This window comes from Drosophila sechellia, chromosome 3R (assembly GCF_004382195.2).
Source record: "Drosophila sechellia strain sech25 chromosome 3R, ASM438219v1, whole genome shotgun sequence".
Classification (NCBI taxonomy): domain Eukaryota; kingdom Metazoa; phylum Arthropoda; class Insecta; order Diptera; family Drosophilidae; genus Drosophila; species Drosophila sechellia.
Genome location: NC_045952.1, coordinates 4,748,210 through 4,767,194, shown reverse-complemented (window position 1 = coordinate 4,767,194; position 18,985 = coordinate 4,748,210). Strand labels below are relative to the sequence as shown.

Here is an 18,985-nt window from a genome sequence, read left to right as displayed (position 1 = left end):
CGAACAAAACGATGTCCTGCCCAGGAGGCTAAAAGCAAAAATATTAAAAATTATAATGTTAACTTTTGCTTTGTTGTTTGACTGGCCGACAAGCAGACAGTTTTTTAGGGTTAGGCTATTTCGGGTCTTTGGGTACATTTTTATGGCCCCGGATAGCTGGCCGGGATTTGTTTCTGCTGACTTTGACCCTTGAAATGCGATTTTCATAAGATTTTTATACATTTATTTGTTGTGAGTCGTAAGCGAGCGATATGGGCAGAGAGGTCAGGGGGCGGCTGCTTGCCCTTCCATTATTAAAATTAACATTTGCCATGACAGCCACCTGTAACGAGCAGCGAGCGGGAAGCTCTGTGGGTCGACAGGCCAACTGTCACGTTCAATATTGCAGGCCATCAATGGCATTGGCAGGACATTCCACGCCCCCATCGCCCCCCCAAAAGCCCACATAATAAACAAAAGGCAGAAGAAAATGGGCATGGGATGAAGCGATACAAGAGACAAACAGGAACGATGCATCCGCCGAATCCCTTGCGATTGGAATTCCCGCCGGGATCAAGCGAAATGAAGCAATGAAAATATATAAAATTAAATTAAATAACTGTTCTGGTACTTGATGAGCAGCTCAGGTGGAAACATAAGTATATTCAATTTAAAGTTCATTTCGCAAAATCCGTTACGGAAATTTAAATCTGATTTTAAGTGTTCAATAATAAATGGTAAATAACAAATTAAGGTGAATTTGTAAAGTCTCGCGCATGTAATAATCTTTTTAATTTATGGCATATTAATGCATCGGGTTCTTTGTTTATTGTAAAATGAATGCATTTATTTCCTTCTGCAGTTGATAGATTAGGAAAACCCAAGTGCACAGAACAAATATACCTAGTTACCTAGTGTAAGGTGGGTATTTAACCCACAGTGGACTTAAAGCCCGTGGCACAATCAAGGTTAATTGATTTTTAAAGCTCACCTGGGCGCCCGGCTGCTGGATGCTGGATACTGCCTCCTGGATGCCGGGCATCTGTATCCGTAGGTTCCGTGGCATGAATAATTAAATTCGCTGCGGATTGGATGGGTCTGCTCCAGCCGGTCTGCTCCATCCTGAGCCCAACTCGACGGAGGACTGGCTGTCAAAAGAGGATAATCTGAGTGCCACGCTAACTGCCATAATCGCCGCCAGCCGCCCTCCAACCAACAACAGCCGCCCATAAATACAGTCGGCTGGTCGGAAAATCCGGATGGAGGGACCAATCGAAAGTGCATTTGCTCCGAGTAGAGCGTGTGCGGTGTGTGTATTGGGCGGTGTATCCGGCTGCTTGAGGAGCGGTCTGCCGCAGAAGTAATAAGCCACCAAATGGTATTCAAAATGGCTGGCAATAAAGGCCAACGGCAGTCGGCGGCGTAAGTGAAGAGAATCTGAAGATGTCAGAATCTCAGTCTGAAGTGGCATACATCTACACGTGAATTTAATTCGTTTTAAACGGTTAGTTTTAATGTATCTACAGTAGGCCTTAAAAATGAAATATAGTTAAGACTAGAGGCTAACCAGAGGGTTTTTTGAGGCTATATCTGCATATGGGCTCAAACTTCACTATCTAATAGAGTAATTCTTGGAATGAGATCCCTGTTACAGGATTAGGATTACTATTTGATACATGGTGGTAATCGTCAGCGGATTCGAATAAATATTATTAAGATCTCTTGTGAGAAAGTCATTATTTTAAAGCTTATATAACGAAAGTTAAGAATAACAAATCCAACTGAAAAACAAGCTCAGGAAATATAACTCTTACGATGGAAAATATAAGTATCTAATGTTTACAATAACTCCACTCTCAATGTAATTACTCAATACAACATCATTATCTATAACTTCCATCTTAATAGAGCACGTAAAATAATTTTTTTGAGTGTGCTCAAAAGGACGGGCAAAAGTCGTGGTCCAAAGGCAATTAAGTCGAGTGCATTTTCGGGCCATTTTACGAGCGGCAGGCGGCTCTGCAGTCGCACTTTGCGCGAATTTTAGGTTAGATGGGATATTTAAAACTGTAATTAAGTTTCAAATGTATATGCGGTCTTGTGGGTGAACGTGTGTGTGAGTGTGTGGGGGTGTGGGTGTGCACTGGTGTGCGTGTGTGGCAGCGGAAATGCAAGTGGCTCATGCAAATCGATTTGGCCGACACTAAGCTCTGGCTTCCACCGCCGACAGAGAAATGCCGACGTGGGGATTTTCTTTGTCGGGTCGCCACTTGGTCACACGGAAATGGTGGTCCAATCCTTGCCCTGATTGCGCTTTCCAAGGCGGGAGGCCGATTACCAAACTTCTCTCAATCGTCGTGATTAACTTTTAATGACTTCGATTTCAGTAATTGGACGGAAGGAATTCACAGTAATTGGAAAATGCTGTGAACTTAACATCGTCGTTGTGTATTTGAACAATCTGTTCTTGTTTAAGTTGCCACAATTAAGTATTTATTTTCGATTTAATGGACCGAAGAGTAAATATCTGAATTCAATTGAATTGTTGCCCAAATCCGCTTCGGCTTAAATTGCACAGTAATTAAAGTTGATGATCCCAAATAGAATAATACACACCGAGTGTAATCGTGTTTTAGAAAAAATTTCAAATCTTTTCTAATTTATTTTTTTTTTATATGAAATACACAATTAGTATTCGATTGCGCTCTCTGATAGAACTTTCGCCCTACAAGATACCAACAAAATATGTGGAATCTTATTTCTGTTTGCTAAAATCAGTCGGAAATCCCATCGCAGGGACCCTTTTTCCAGCTAATTTTTAACCCCAATCAAAATATTAAAATCTGTTCTCGGACTCTCAACTGGAAGTCTGAATGGCTTTGGGTTTTTGGAAACCCTAACCTGCGGCAATGCTCACACAGAGCACCGAAAAACCAAATAGGCGAGCCGAGGATGAAAGTTTTATTTTGAATTTATTGCAGAATTTATTGGGCGACACTGCATAAATTTGAACTTGGCTGCCCTTTTTGTTTCTGCAGCTCCGTAGATTTTTTATTCCCGGGCTGACTCCTTCATATATTCATATGCTACAAATTATATAGTAAAAGTAAAGAAGAAGATGGAGCGAAAACCAAACAAAAACCAACACCAGCGGCAACAATGTGTGGAAAGATGCCAACAAATGTCAACACCGTTCGCTGGAAAAGCGAGGGGATTGGGAAAATTGGAGGGGGGTGGGGAAGGGGGTTCCAAGGGAAACCGTTGTTGGCAATAACGAAAGAAATTTACAGATATTACACAGCATGGCTCCATAATAATACCAATACCCCCAAAACCCCACCCCTCCCCCCTCCCCCCCCCCCCCCACACACACACACAATGGACGAGTCGCCTGCAAAAAAGTGGGAAAAACAAAGCAAAAACAAAAACAAGAGCAAAGACAAAAACAAAGGGGCAGAAAAACCATTTGCATACTTTTGTGTGTGTATATATGGGGGCGTGTAAACAGCCCCTTTTTGGTGTTATTATTGTTTCATATTTCTCTCGCCGCTGCGTTTCTTTTGTTTGCCGATGTGTGTGTGCCTGTGTGTAGAAACCAATTTTAAATTTGTTGCCACTTTTGTCGAGTTACGGAGCACACTTTCTGGCGCTTCGTCCCGAAAAGCCCCTTTACCCCCCTTACCCTCTTCACCCCTTTCGCCACGCCTGCGATAGGGTTTCTTTATGCATAATTTGATACGGGCCGCCAGACAATATGCGAAACTCCGAACAATGTGCGCCGCCTATTCTCACCTGTCTAATTTTGTCCATACAGGTGGATGTGGATAAAGCGCCCAAGTGGGACGCACGTTGGCAGACCCTCATGCCCTCATAGTTTATTGCCAGTTTCGAGCGATGCATAGTTGAATTGCACAGTTTAAATACCCTGTAAAAGGGGATTATGCGATGCAAACCAACGTTCGCAGTTGAAAGGGGGGTTACGATAAATGAAATACATAAATATAGAAATATGAGAACTGTAATCTAAGAAATCCGTAACTCTAAACTAATGGGTTTCTCCTTTTCTATTGGTTTTTAATTCCAAATGTGCAAGAGTAAACATAGCTTTATTTGTTATGCCTGAAATATTCGAATAATGGAATGCTTCAAATTGAAAATTGCACTTCATTTCACGTGAAGGGAGCAAAACTCTTTTGATAGCTCGAAATAAATGGTTTTCTTTAAGTTTGCCTGAAGATCCCTTAAAATAAATATTAATAAATAAGGCTTACTTCTCATATTTTTCTATGAACTACCAAAGGATGATTCATAATATTCCAAACACGATTATTCCTATTTAACTTAGATCCATTTCGTATTTATTGCAACATGTAAAATGCAATGCTTAGTTACCCCATCAATTAAAATTAAAAGTAATCTGACACAACATTTTTAAGTAGACCCCGTCGATTGTCATGGGTAATAGTCGGTCGGGAGAGAGATGGCGGATGAAAAGGTTCCCACGACAGCAGCATCTGTTTAAACTGTCAGAAAATACCGGCACACACACACATGGGCACACACGCACACACCGACACGATCTGACACATATTGTCATAAAATTATTCAATGGATATTGTGAGTGCAAAAGTTTTCAGTCCTTTTTTTATTATATACATATATATTTTTTTCGAGCTGCCCGCCCCGTCCCCTTTCAGCCCTTTTGCAATCTTTTTGAATAGGATTTTGTAAGCGTTACAAACTGAGGAGCGAACAAAAAGGAGAAGCATTAAATGGCAATATGAGAAGCTTGCTCTGATATTGGATTTCGGGGCGGGGATCCTCGGTTGCGAATACTAAATTCGATGGGCTGGGCGGGGGCGCGGAGCTGTGGCGTTCAAAGTTTATGCCAAGCCACCGAAAAAGCCAAAACGTAATTACCAACCATGCAACGTCCAGTTCAAGGTCCTTCCCGTCTCGGGATTTGTTTAAAGAACGCAGCTCATTCATTCAGCCCAAGATAAAGTGCTACCAATTAACGCAAAATAAATAAAACTCAACTAATTGTTGGAAAAAAGCAGACCATCGACAAAGAAACGTGAAAGAATGGGCGAGGGGGGAAAGCCAATGTGAATTGGGAGAGTCCACTGCGAAAAAAAAGTGTGTACGACAAGTCAATAAGGAAGTAAGACAATGGATTCAACATATTAAAAGGCATTGCATTGAAACTATATATAACTATTAAAGTTGCGGAAAACTTCAAAAATTCCATTCTTGAAAGTTCTTAATTTGTAGACAATGTTTATAATCCCTTTGAATATTATTTATAGCTTATATAAAAACACATAATTTAGAAATATTTTTGAGTGCATAGCAAGCTGCTCGAACGGAAGTCGCGTGGTTGCGTCCACTTGTCTCCTACGCTTTCCCACTTTTGCCCATACTTTCTCCTCAGCTTTCTCTGGCCTTTCTTCTGGCCTTATTGGTATACTTTCCCCCAGACCCGAGCCCCCTTCCCCTCCCCTGCCCTACCCTGGCCTGGCCTTCGACGACAGTCGACATTTCTGCAACTGCCACAATGTTGTCTTCTTTTCTTGGCTGGTCCATTTTATTTTGCTTCTTGCCACTCGTTTGCTTTCCCTGTTTTTCTGCTTTACAATTTTTACTGCCCGAGCATTTGGCGTTTATTTTTCTGTGTTCTCTGTGTCCCTTTCTTTTTGGCGCCCCCTGCTCCCCAGTGCTCCTGCTGCTCCTACTGCTCGTGCTGCTGTGTTCATTGTGCAAACTCGGCATTATTGTTTCCTAAGGCCAACAACGAGAAAACACAACGTCAACAGAGGGCAAGCCGGGCTAAGACCGGCGTATTCTGGCCATATTTGGGTGACGGGCAAGGAAACTCCATTTCATTCCACTCCACTCCACTCCACTCCGTGCCATGCCATTCCACCTTTCCTTATCGTATCGCTATTGCTCCTCCGCCTTTGTTGACTATTCGGCGTTTCTCTATTGTTTGCAAATGCGCAAAATTAAACGAGGGAAAAGCGAGGAAAAGCGAGGAAAGACGAGGAAAAGCGAGAACATCGCGAACCTGGAGCGCAGTTCTTTGAAGGAAATTTCGCAAGGAGTTTCCGCACTTGGCAGTCCGTTATGTTTACATTTTCGCGCATATATTTAATTAGGCTAATTAGGGAACGTTCCCTGGCTTTGGGCAAGGCTTAGGATCCGTAATTTATTCGCCGCATGGCTTACTGCACTCGAAGGACAATCGCAGGAATGGCCAAACACATGGGAAGGTGATGAGGAACGCAGACGAAGGAGGCAGAGGAGGCGCCCCAGTGATAAGCAGAAGAAATATGAGCACCGGATATAAATTGTGTCAGCGGCAAAATGATAAAAAACCACTTAAAGGCGCAAACAATACGGCCGCCGGGTGGCGAAAAGTCCCGCGCGAAGAATCCTGCCAGCCGGCACAATGACAAACCGCTCCGCTAACCGCAACTGGGTGGTGGGGCGGAGGGTGACTGGGGCAGGGGCAGAGATAGCACAGACTGCACGACGACGGCGGAAACAAGAAAAGGACACAACTGGCGATGACTGTGCAAAGACGATGTGCTGGTGTGCGGGTCACTAGAAAGGAGCACTCGAAGAAAAGGATCTGCATATAATATGTCCTGCGATCCGAATCTTGTTAATAAATTCACCTAACTCAACTGCACCAAAAATTAAAATGATGTGCCCCATTGGCGTCTGTTTTAATTAATATCTAAGCTCGTATTTCTATTTTGCTAAACGATTGCTGATTAGTCAATAAATTGAAGTCCAAAGCAGACGCACTTTCAACTAATACTGTACAACTAGTCGAATGCGCAATATGAGGTCATTCCAAATGCAAATATATTGCCATTGCAGGACAATATATTTGGGCAAAAATGATTTCCTACTCTATGAATGCAAACAGAACTGATTTACTCCTTTGTGGCTGAAACTGGGCAATTCGTATTGAAAAATAAGATTAACTGTTTAAAGTTTTAAACAAAAAGTAATGTGTTCAGTCTCTGCAAACAAAATTCACAGGTGTCAACTGGAAGTATACGCAATAAATTTTAATATTTTTATTAATATATTTTTAATATTGCTGCTAAATTCCTCCTTATTAAAAGACATGTTTTAAAGAGACAAATACATTTTCTCGGCCATATTTGTATAGATTTCTTTAAGTGCCATAGAAAGAATTGTGGGAAAGCTTCGCCAACGTCAAGTCATTTACGGCGTGTCGCTGGGACATCCGGAAAGGGGGGGTTGCAAGGCGAAGGGCGTGGCAGCCCAAACCCTCCAGCTCTCCAGAACGCCCAAAGTCCTTCGACGGACATTAACAAATACAATAAAAGCGCCAAAGATAGCACGTCAGGCTTTTTAATGCGCAAAATTGCAAACGTTTGCTGTTTCGTTCGCTGGGCTGCGAAAATAATGCTAAACGGAAGAAATTAGTTGCGTGCAAATTTATGCTCGGGGTTCGTTTTGTCGACCCCTGGGCTCCGCAGGTCAACGGGGGCACAGGAAAAGGGTCATTTTGTAGACGCGTGAAAACCCAGTCCCATGCCCAGGCCGCTTTGAGCGTGTCGGGTTTGCAATTTTCCATTCAATATTTATGGTTTGCTGGAAAAAGAAAACAGCCCAAGCTGGGCCAATAAGTTGCCGGGCTTATTTAGTGGCCTCTCTGGAGGCTTTAAAGTAGACTTAATAAAGAGCCCCCCTCCCACCTACCTATGTATGTGCTACTATGTTTGCAGTTTTCCAGAGTTTAGCTCAGCTTAAGTGCTAAGTGGCATGTCTAGCTCTGCTCTCATTCCACTTTCATTTTATGGCTACTTAGCATTTGCATAGAGAGCCATAGCCATAGGTGAGCTCATGTGAGTGTATTCAAGTTTATGGCATTATTCTGATTTTTATTCGGCTTAGTTTTTATTAAGCTACTAAGTTATGCCTACAGTTTCAAGGAAAAATAGTTAGTTTCAGATAAAAAAAAAACATAATTAAACTTAAGAAAGACAGCACTGGGATATTTCCTATATTAAAATAAATAATACTTTATATACAACTGAATACAATAGCGTTGCGAAAGGAGACGACCTCGTGACAGCACTGAATTAAGTCAGTTTCCCCCACAAGGGCGATCCATTTGATGTGCTCAAAACATAAGGTCATCCTGCGAGGTCACACGCCGTGAAAACTTTCGCATCGCATTAAAATTTACAACCTTTGGCGCGACATTCGAAATGCTCGGGGAGACGACAATTGCTGACACAACTTATCGTCAATATTTTGGGCTTACTTCCCCTTATTCACATTTATTCACATTATTCACTCGTTTTTTGCGTTCCCCTGCGGCCGTTAGATAGAGATAACCAAGGAGGAACTACTTAGGCAACTTTTAACATTTCCGCTCCGCTTTTCTGTTTCTGCCTTTTTTCCAGCTTCGACGTCCGGGGACGACCCTTCGAGAAGGCCTTGTACTGGTCGGACACCAACTCATTTGGGCCACGTGCGTACTTCGTCACCGGGCAGCAGCCGGCCAAGTTATCGGTGGACAACATCCAACTGGACGACGAGGGCGTAAGTGGCTCCAACTGCTCCATTGCCGTACGAAAACGGCGCCTTCTTATTGTTTGTTTTTTATTGGACTCCTCAACAGGTTTACCGCTGCCGCGTCGACTTTCAGAACTCGCCCACGCGTAATCATAGAATTAACTTAACGGTTATTGGTGAGTACCCGAAACCCAGTGCAGCGCCATTAAAGGAAGCTCTCTGGCCGCCCACTATCAAATACACTGTAAAATATTATTTTTTTTTCCAAAATATCATAAAATTGTTTATACAAGCACGTCTAAATACATAACATACAATTGAACTCATATGAAGTCATTAATTTAAAAGTATAACAGTCAACCACAATAACCAATTCGTCCTGAGTATCTACTAGTTACTTATGGAAGGACATTCTAAGCCCTTGAAACTAACTTCTCTTAGTGCATCCTTTTTATAACGACTGACCCCGCTTTCTCCACTTTCTCCGCCTTCTCCGCTCGCCCGCAGTTCCTCCGCATCAAATACTCGTGTACGATGCCTCCGGACGCGATGTTGCCGGAGCTGTGGGTCCATTGCTCGAGGGCGATAATATTGTGTTGACATGTGAAGTGCGTGGCGGTAAGTAAATCATGATAAACGACACCAATGCATACACGTACCCTCTGCCACATAAATGTGGCACTCAGACAAAAGGTTATCAAGCTGGCGAGGTCGGCACAAAAACGCAACTGATTCCAGTCGTACACTGTGATAAATAAACATGAAATACTTATCTAAAATGAAGAGGACTAAGACTCCTTTCCTATATATTTGATACACGCATAAATGCAAATTTAATCAAATGTAGAGTTCAATTGAGTTATTCAATTGAGTTATTTTTATTATTTTAATATATTCAAAATAATCAGAAATTATGAACTATTTTTTCACCGTGCAATCCTTAGTAAGAGCTTCATCCTCGTTCGCATCCATTCCCACTCGACCCTGTCGGTCTATTTAAAGAATTAAAGATGAGGAGCCCCAGATAGGCCCCAGCCGTGACCGAGTCTGGTGCGAGTGGGGGGCAGGGCTAAGTCATCGTAAATAATAAAAATAAATGTATGTCAAAGTCTGCGGTGACAGCGCCGCTGCGCCAGGACAGACGCCAGGACATCGTCTGCGAAGGATCCTCCTGCGTCTGCGGCCCTGTCACTGCCAGTTTGCCAGCTTTCATGGCAAAATGCAACAATTTGAAGCGTCTGCCGAGCTTTTGTTGTGCACACACCGCAGCCACATCCACACCCACATCCATTGGCCAAGCTATGACCTGTAGGCATATGCGGCATCGTAAATCTTTAAAGAGGTCCCCAAGGTGAAGGGGAGCACATCCTCCCCACCGACCGACCCCGCATGCTCGAAACTTTTTACTCGTCTTTTTCAGCTGGCAAGTGTGAAAAATTTTTGTACAACTTGCTCGCTTCGCTGGTTTGGCTCGAGGGCTCCTCCTTGCATGACTGAGCCCCATGGATACGATCCGAACTGAACCCAACCCAACCCCATCCAAGCCGACGGAACTGGCAATGGCGACGAATGCCCGAGACCAGCATTATAAATCATTAACTTTTCTGACAACAATATTTTCGGCGCACAACCCAGACGTTTTCCATGTCAACCAGCAGCACGATTTGCGGGCTTCATTTTCCTTCGGCCATTTAGTGTGGCTTTTCTCAGAGCTTAAAGTCTGAAATGCAGCTGATGGTGTGGAACTTGTTACTGATGCTCGTGAAAGTTTTTAAGTCCGCCAGATAGTGGAATTAGTTGATTATTACAGACAACCAGTGGATACAGTTCATTGAACTGGCACAATTGGCTTGCAAAGTTGGTAATAATATTCAGCGGTACAGAGTGTAGAGTATATATATATTTTTCAAGTACTTTAACTTAAACTCTTCATACTTGATAAAGCATTTTCAAAAGGCCTGTTGTAGCAGTGAAAGCCGTTATGAGAAAACAAAACTTCGCTGCTAAAGCCAACTTTCCCTTTCACGGATACCAAAGAGAAATCGCGAAGAAGCCTCTTTGAGGCCGTTCTTGAACTCCATCAGGCTTAAAGGCCCGAAGTAGTGTCCCAATTTCTCGTGCTTTGTGCAGCACCCTCTTGGCAAATGCTAGCTCATTATTCGCCCCACCTCTCGAATGCCAGGTGGTGGTGTTGGTTAGCTCCGGCTGACTCCGCTGCAAGCTGTGCTCCTCTGCAGATGCAGGTGCGGGTGCAGCACTCCCTGCCAAAGGATTCATCGTACGCCTTGGCATTTCGCCTCTTGGTTTGCTTTGCCAGCAGTGCCTCACGTCGCCGCTTTGACTAAACGCATGTGAATGAGCTAAACAGCCAGTTGCCAGGGAGCTGGATCCCAGCGGGACTGGCGAGGGGCTGGGCGCCGAATGGAGGTCCTGTGGCGGTTCCAAGTGAAACTGCGACGACGTCGACAACATTCCCTTTTGACACCTGCTGAGCGACACGCTTCTTGGCAGGTGGCATTGCCTCTGATTTGTATGCAACATTTCCCACACAACCTCAAATTGCCACCCCTGCACTTAGCCAAATTGCTCGCTAATGCTGAGATAGAACTATCAAATACTATTATATTCGGCTATTCTTTTTGTAGATTTCAATAAAGGGCAACCACATTGATTAGCGACCTTTGATCTCCATTCCATAATTTTATTGCCATTTGATACAGTTGGCACACCATCCTTTATCTCAGTGTATGGGTTGGCTGCTCGAAGGACCGCAATGCAAGCTCGTATTTCATTTGGCTCCTGGCAAGGGCTCAAAGCCAAATTAACTAATATCGCAATTTCAGCGCCACATGGCGTCGACGGAGCGATGTTGAGGGATTGCGATTGCGGACGGCGGGTGCTCGCATCCTGATTAAGGCTAATGCAAATCCTGACGCTATTTTTATGGCCGGCCACTAATCATAGCCCCGGGCACGATAAACGCCAAATGCCAAATTGCTTTATCAAGTTTATTAACTTCGACTAATAGCAATTAATACCGGCAATAAAAAGCTAATCTAGCCGGCTGCCCCATAAAAGGGCCCGGGTTATACATTGTGTCCGGCTCCAGTTGCGCAGTCCTTTGCATATTTGGCCCCCATTCCGGAGGAGCATTGTCCGGCGGAGCAATTGTCAACAAGCGTAAGTATGGCTTAGCAAATGGCAAACGCGCTGTCTTCATTACACAAAGGAAGTGGGTGGCTTGGTTTGGGTGTTCCAATGGCTGAGTTCGGTGGCAGAGAGAAAGAAAGTGGCTGGAGTTGCGGAAGGGGGAGGTGAGAGCCAGCTAAATGCCGCAGGGAAACTGTTATTTGTCTATTATCCCTGCATTCCCATTCCATCCCATCCCATCCCACTCCGCCATCCTGCGATCCAAGCAATTTGGCGTGTGTGCGTGTGTCCTCGCTGGCTTATTGTCGCCGAGTATCCTTTGCAATCAGCCAGCACTCTGGCAGTAAATTCCCAAGTCCACACTCCAGCTATCAGCTACTTTCGCCCTTCAATCTCCAACCCCGAATCCAATTCAGAATCCTCAACCCCCAAGCCCCAAGCCCAAGTCGTCTGCCAATGCCAATCCCAATACCCAGCTGCTTGTTGCTATTGTTGCTCATTTCCGCCGCATTCACTTGGCTCTCTTAATGGCCCAAACCAAACCCAATGGCTATGGCGGAGGAAGGCGGTTCTTGGGCTTTGGGCACTTAAACGGATTAAAAATATTTTCGTACATTTGATATGTGAGCGTGGGCAATGCCTTTCCTACCACTTTCTCCGAGCATTGAGCGATGGCAGCAAAGCGAAAAAGTTATTGCAGAATTTCAATTGAAATGCCGGGCTGCAGAATCACAGAACTGCATCGAGAAAACTCCTTGCTCACTATCGGCTGAATAGTAAATCGATAGTCAATCCCACATATGGCCGAGTCATATATTATTAATTTAATATTCGGACTCATTGGCAAATTGAGGCAGGTAGAGATGGGCTCTCGCATGGATGTGGATGTGGATAAGAGAACCCATTTTCGTTTGAGCATCCTTCTTGCTGTTGATCTACTCGAATTAACAGCTTTAATTGGAGTAACGCAGCAGAAGGGCTTTCTTTTTTAATTCAATTTTTTTAAGGTTAACAAGAGGTAACTTGATAACCAAGGAGTAGCCAAATCGGATTGGCTTACTCGAACTTTGCATGACTAAATTTAATCAAATAGACCAAAAGAATGAGTATGAAAACTACCATGAGTATGTGCCCTTTCAGCTTTTTGAGCTAATCTCTTTTGCATTTCCCCTCGTAAGAGTCAAAACTAAATTGTCCCATTAAATAAAACCGGAATTAAAATGTACATTTTGCAAAATAGTATTGCGTCATTGATTCGGAAATTCGCTTTTGATTATTATCTAAGTATAAGTATAAGTGTATGTAGTATGCACACATATCGGTGCATACAATGTGATTGTATATTATGAATACAGTGTTTAACCGATATGTGTGCATACTACAATTTTGATAAATCCTCTAACTTTGTGCTCTGTAAAAGCAACCAAATAACCAGTAAATATGTATCCAAATGTGCCCTTTATCCGTTCTCCCCCTCGCGTTTTATTGTTTTTCCGCATGTCCCCAAAACTTTGGAGTCTCCCCATTTGTCCCCCAAAACCAACTAATTCAATATTCACGCTTATGCGTTTCGTGGGGAACCCATGACCGCCTCCTGGCCTTTTTCTGTCCATCCATCTGCCCGTCCATCCATCCATTTATCCATTTATTCATCCATGCCGGGCATCCAGTGGCCGAACTTTGCTAGTTAAGCTGGCTAAGCCTTTTTTAAAAGCCTTGGGTACACACTGCTAAATGCGCATTATCATTAAAATGTTGAAAGTTTGCTTCTTTTTTCGGTCATAAATTTTCGAACGCGGCTCTTTGGTCACGCCGCTTCCGTTAGAAAACCACCTCGGGAAAACTCTCTCTAGACGGGCGGGTTAATAATGCATGAGTGGAAAAGTTTGCTGCCAGCGAAAAACAGTTGGCACGAAATTTAAAATTAATTTATGCATTAAACATTAATTTAAATTTGAAATGCGAGGCTATGACTGCAGCACACCCTTATTGTTGCTCATTCACTATCTGTTTTTCACTAACCATTACGATTTCCATAATCTCACTTTGTATATTCAAAGCTAAATCACAGAAATCGGTGCATTTCGTTTGACTTTGTTTATAATTTCAAAGTTCCCAGGGTAAACATTCGCATTTTTCTTTTCAAGCTATGCCTAAGTCCTGCAAATAAAGTTAAAAATATAATAATTAAAATAAATCGATTTATGTTTGACTCGAATAAACGTACAAATTCCGTGCATCCATTGCTCTTATTTAAAATGTCGCATGATGCAAAGGACTTTTCCGAAATAAAGGCTATATTTAAAAGTAAATACATACTCATGGTGAAAGTGTTGCGTTTTTGAACCAAAGAAGCTTGACTTCGGCCTAATCTCGACTGTAGATTGCTTGTACCTTACCTTACCTACACCATGGAAATAAACCATACCTTATAATTCCCACTCCATCAACAGGTCGACCGGAGCCCACTGTGACCTGGCTGAACGGAACACGGACCCTGGAGGCGGGCAGCGGAGTCTCGATGGGCCGCCATGTGACCGTGAACCGGCTGGAGGTGGCCCAAATCTCGCGTTCCGCCCTGAACAACACGTACCGCTGCCAGGCGTCCAACACGAAGCTGGTGGCACCCGTGGAGCGCAGCATCCGCATCGAGATGTTACGTGAGTGGACGAACGAGCAGTCAATGTGGCCGGTCACGCCTAATCCCTAAACCTTAAACTCCCACAGTCAAACCCACGTCAGTCAATTTAACCAATAAGTTGAAGGTCTTCGCCTCGAACACGCAGTACAATCTCACCTGTATTGTGGCCGGCTCTGTTCCGGACACGGAAATCAAATGGACGCAGAATAATCGACCCTTCAAACGTGGCTTGGTAAGCTCCTCCGCCTCCCTCTCCCTTGCTCCGAGCTTCTAACTCAATCTTGGCCAGGCGCAAGGCCCACTTATGAGTTCCTTGCCCGGTGGCCAGCGGGCACTTCTCTAATCGATTCCACCCCATCTCTCCCATCTAGTTGTCGACCAGCCAGGGCAATGGCAGAGTCATCTCCACACTGACATTCTATCCACAGCCGGAGGACGACGGCACCATGCTCAAGTGCGAGGGCTCCAACCCACGGCTGCAGAACTCGGCCATCGAGGACTCGCTCATGATGAATGTCATCTGTAAGTGGAACGCTCTATGAATGCACACTCAACTTAGGAAGAATATAAGTGAAGAAAGCTGGTTTAGTTTATTTTTTAGCGGGGCAAGTTATTTTTACCCAATAAAATACTTTCATTAGGCTATAATTATGAAAAACTGCTTGATGATTGGTTTCCATTTAGATTTCAGATTTAAATAACCATCTTAAATGTTTGGCGTTAAATTATCATAGTAGTTAGAATGTTTATAAAAACTATAGGAAATATGAAAGTATCATATATTTGAATGGTTATTCCATTTTTTTTTAATTAAGACAGAAACGAGCGACGTGCAATGTTTCCGGTTTGCGTTCGTTTCAAAAAAGCGTTTTGAGTTTTCATAAATGCAGCCAGGACACAAATCAAAGTCGCCTGTGCAAATACAAATAAGTCTAAATTATATGACTTTATTTACGCAGCACGCTCCCATTTCATTGGCATTGGAATTGGCCAAGAATGAAGCCGTTCGCCTACATGTCAATATTTATTCCGCTGACTTTTAGCGTGGCCATAAAAAACGTGCAGCGAAATTTGTTGCCTGTTTTGTGCTTCGTTGCGCATATTTGCAAAATGTCATAAATTTGACATTATATGATTATCAATTTAGAGTCAACAGCAATCGCGACCTTCTACTTCCCTAGGTTCCTTGGGACGAGAGGCTTAAGTTCGTGCCTCACTAGGGTTTTCCTTGGGTTAGTTGTCTTGTGTTGTCACTTTGTTTTCCCCGGGTTTTCCATCGGATAATCATAAAATTATTGAATTTTAAAGCCACGCATAGATGCCCAGCAATGTGTGAGAAATTCGGACATAAACTGAAAGTTGGAGAAAGTTTTCGTTCGCCCCTTTGACCGTCAGCGGGTCAAAAGGGGCGTGGAAATATGAATTAAAAAAAAAAAAACACACATACACAAGGAAAAGCTGTTCTAAAGGATTAGCGCAGATGACTTAAGCTTTTAATGGACCCGCGCTTTTGATCAGAAAATGGAGGAGGGGGTGAGAATGGGTGAATGGGGGACCGTGATTTGTGTTTGCTCCAAAGAAAAAGCGTGGGAGCTACCTGGAATCGACTGCTTAACAGTTTCCAGTCTGGTTAACCCCTTCTCAGCCATTTCCTCGGCCATAACAGTAATCAATTTGTTGCTTTCCCTTCGCGAGGCTGCCACTTTCCTTGGCGCAGCCAATCATGATGTTGTAAAATCGCTGGGAGGATGCGAAAACACTAAATATTTTATATGATCCATCATTGATATTGGGGCGTTGCTCGCGGCGGCGGAACAATTTTAGTTTAAAAATTTCTGTCATACCCATCGCCCATTGGCTGGCCAGCCTGTTTGGATCTGGATCGACGGCTTAAAGCGCCGTTCCGACGCTGCGTTGTTAACATTTATGGGCCGTAGATTGATGAGAACAACAACGCCGCGTTTTATTATGCAATAATATTTTTCGATTTATGTTTAATACCAGCCCGCCCGCAGCATGGTAATTTGAATGCATAAAAAGCGCGCAGAGCAGCGAAATTTGCACATTAGCACAGGCAATTAAAATGCCAGCTCAACTATTATTAACATTTGGCTTCTTGACGCCTTTCCAGATCCGCCGCAGGTCACCTTGTCGCTGGGCTCCACACTGCGTCCGGACGACATCAAGGAGGGCGACGACGTCTACTTCGAGTGCCACATCAAGTCCAATCCCAAGGAGCATCGCATCATGTGGTCGCACGACGTGAGTCCTCCTGGCCAAGTGAAAATGTTTAGCTTGCATAAATTAACCGGCTGATTTGCCATTCCGCTCTAGGGACAACCGGTCACCCAGAATGTGTCCTGGGGCATCATCATCTCCACCCGCTCCCTGGTCCTCCAGCGAGTGGGACGCATCCACTCCGGGTTCTACGCCTGCTCGGCGGCCAATGACCGCGGGGAAACCCAGTCGGCTCCGGTTAACTTGAGGATTCGATGTAAGTAACTCAGATCTTCAAGGCATTTTACAAATATGCATCGTCATATATACATTCAGATGTAGGTGGCGCTATTTACAAATTACTGATAGTATTGGAGGAAGGCCTCCCCTTTCATAGAATACCAAATACGAACTTATTTTGTGAATTAAGGAATCAATTGCAATTGTTGAACTTCCTCATTATCCTTTAATGATTCATTTCACTGTAAGACACATAGAGCAAAGTACAAAATATACATAATTTACTTATTTAAAACACAGGTCGTTGGAGCTTTAAAAACTTTATAAAAATCCCATTTTGTATTATTAAGCAAAAACAAAGGAAACCGAAAATTTGCACAAAAATTATGCTGACAGTTGATGTCAGTGGAGCGGAGCATTAAAAATACATATGCATAAATTTATGCGCAAATTGACACACACCGAGAGAAAATGGGCAACATGTTGTCGCATTCGCAAATCTATTTCATTCCGATAAGTGGGCGGGACCACGCCTACATGGTAAATTGACAGGCACAACAGCAACAACAACAACAACAACAGCGGCTGTGCACTTGACAAAATCGCACAATGTCCGTGCTGGAAAGCCCTAAACCGACCCCCCTCCGCCCACCGAAAACACAGGATGGCAACAATGTCCAAAACTAAAGTATGCTAAAATGACAGAAAATATTTTGTGCAAAAAGCCGTAATGTGCACTATGCATCGCATATACATATGCACATCCGTTTACATCGGGCACACACCATATAGATAATATATTTTATATATAATAAATATGGGGGTCTTTGTGCGTGGCTGCATTTCGAGTGTGTGTTTCGTCAAACAAACGACACAATATTGTAATTTTTTGTCGACAAAAACTAAATATTCCCATTTCAATGCAAATTCACACAATTATATCGAAAAAGAGTTCCCTTGAACTGCATATGGGCATAGATGATGGGCATAGCTTTCTATATGTTCAATAATTTATTACAAAAATATTTTATTTAAAAGCATTATACAAGTCATTGGGGCCTAACCTTTAACCTTTCAATGAAAAATGCAGTTGATCTGATCATACTTTAAAAGAAATTCCATAAAATGCTTAGCCGCTTCTCCCTGCTCCTGTTAAGGGGTATCTGATAGTCGCAACACTCGACTGTAGCTTTCTACAGTCACGTATTTTCAAGTGCTAATTATAGTTTGTGTTATGGAAACTTGGAGGAGCTGCTACCATTGCATATGTGATAACTTGGAGTCCACAATGGCTGGTTAAACTGTTAAAGCTGAAACTCTGGCCCTAATAAAAGCTAATCGAGTGCCATTCAACATCAAGTGGCCGGAGTAGAATACTACACACCTGTCATAGTTCCCATGGCTCCATCCCACTTAATTGACACTTTTGTGGAATCCCCAGCCATTTTAATGGACTCCAATTACCGTCGCAGGCAAACAGGCAGCTAGCTCCTTGTGTTGATAACAACAGAAGCGGGCCGCAAGTGTAAATTGAAACCAATCAATTGATAACTCAATTGATTTCTAATTGTCACAGCTCCGATTTGACGAGGACATCTAGCATGCTCCACTCCATTGGCCCATTACCCTATTGGCCCATTACAACATTGGCCCACTGGCGCTGGCTAGCCAACTTTCACACTTCGGGCCCGAAAGTGTGTGTAATTATAATTTGTGGACAACAATCACAGGCACAACGAAACACAAAAATAAATGGCCGATAAACTCCGCTCGGTGCCTTTGTGTGCACATATTGAAAATGTCTCAATTACCGCTATAAAGCATTTACTTCCGACTGTATTTCTAAATAATTAATGATGCTTACCACGCCATTCAAGGGGTATGTGTTTGGGTTTGTTGGCTGTGCATAAATATGCATATGCTACCATAAAGTATCCCCCCTTTGAATTTCCATTGGGGCCAAAAGTTTGGCCCCCAACTGGAACTGGAACTGAACTTAACGTGTCAGTTGGTGGGGGAGGGTTCACCATGAGGGTAATAAAAATGAATGATCTGCTTTTATTATCGAAGCCCACAGTCATTATTAAACCATTTATAATTATGGGAAAGGTCAGGCGGACAGGTGGGTGCATACAAACACACACACACACACACACACACACACACGTTCAGCAGGTGCGCCAGGGATATTGA

The 18,985-nt window shown here is 43.3% G+C and overlaps 1 protein-coding gene across 1 annotated transcript in view; it reads left to right on the top strand.

Annotated features, from left to right (window-relative positions):
* LOC6614047 overlaps window positions 1–18,985 on the top strand; it is a 97,952-nt gene that overhangs the window by 59,758 nt on the left and 19,209 nt on the right. The window contains exons 4-11 of the mRNA XM_032721567.1: window positions 8,433–8,571; window positions 8,651–8,720; window positions 9,052–9,162; window positions 14,148–14,354; window positions 14,422–14,567; window positions 14,707–14,857; window positions 16,467–16,597; window positions 16,670–16,829. Of these exons, the coding sequence (XP_032577458.1) occupies window positions 8,433–8,571; window positions 8,651–8,720; window positions 9,052–9,162; window positions 14,148–14,354; window positions 14,422–14,567; window positions 14,707–14,857; window positions 16,467–16,597; window positions 16,670–16,829 (1,115 nt within the window). The remainder of the gene's footprint in view (window positions 1–8,432; window positions 8,572–8,650; window positions 8,721–9,051; window positions 9,163–14,147; window positions 14,355–14,421; window positions 14,568–14,706; window positions 14,858–16,466; window positions 16,598–16,669; window positions 16,830–18,985) is intronic.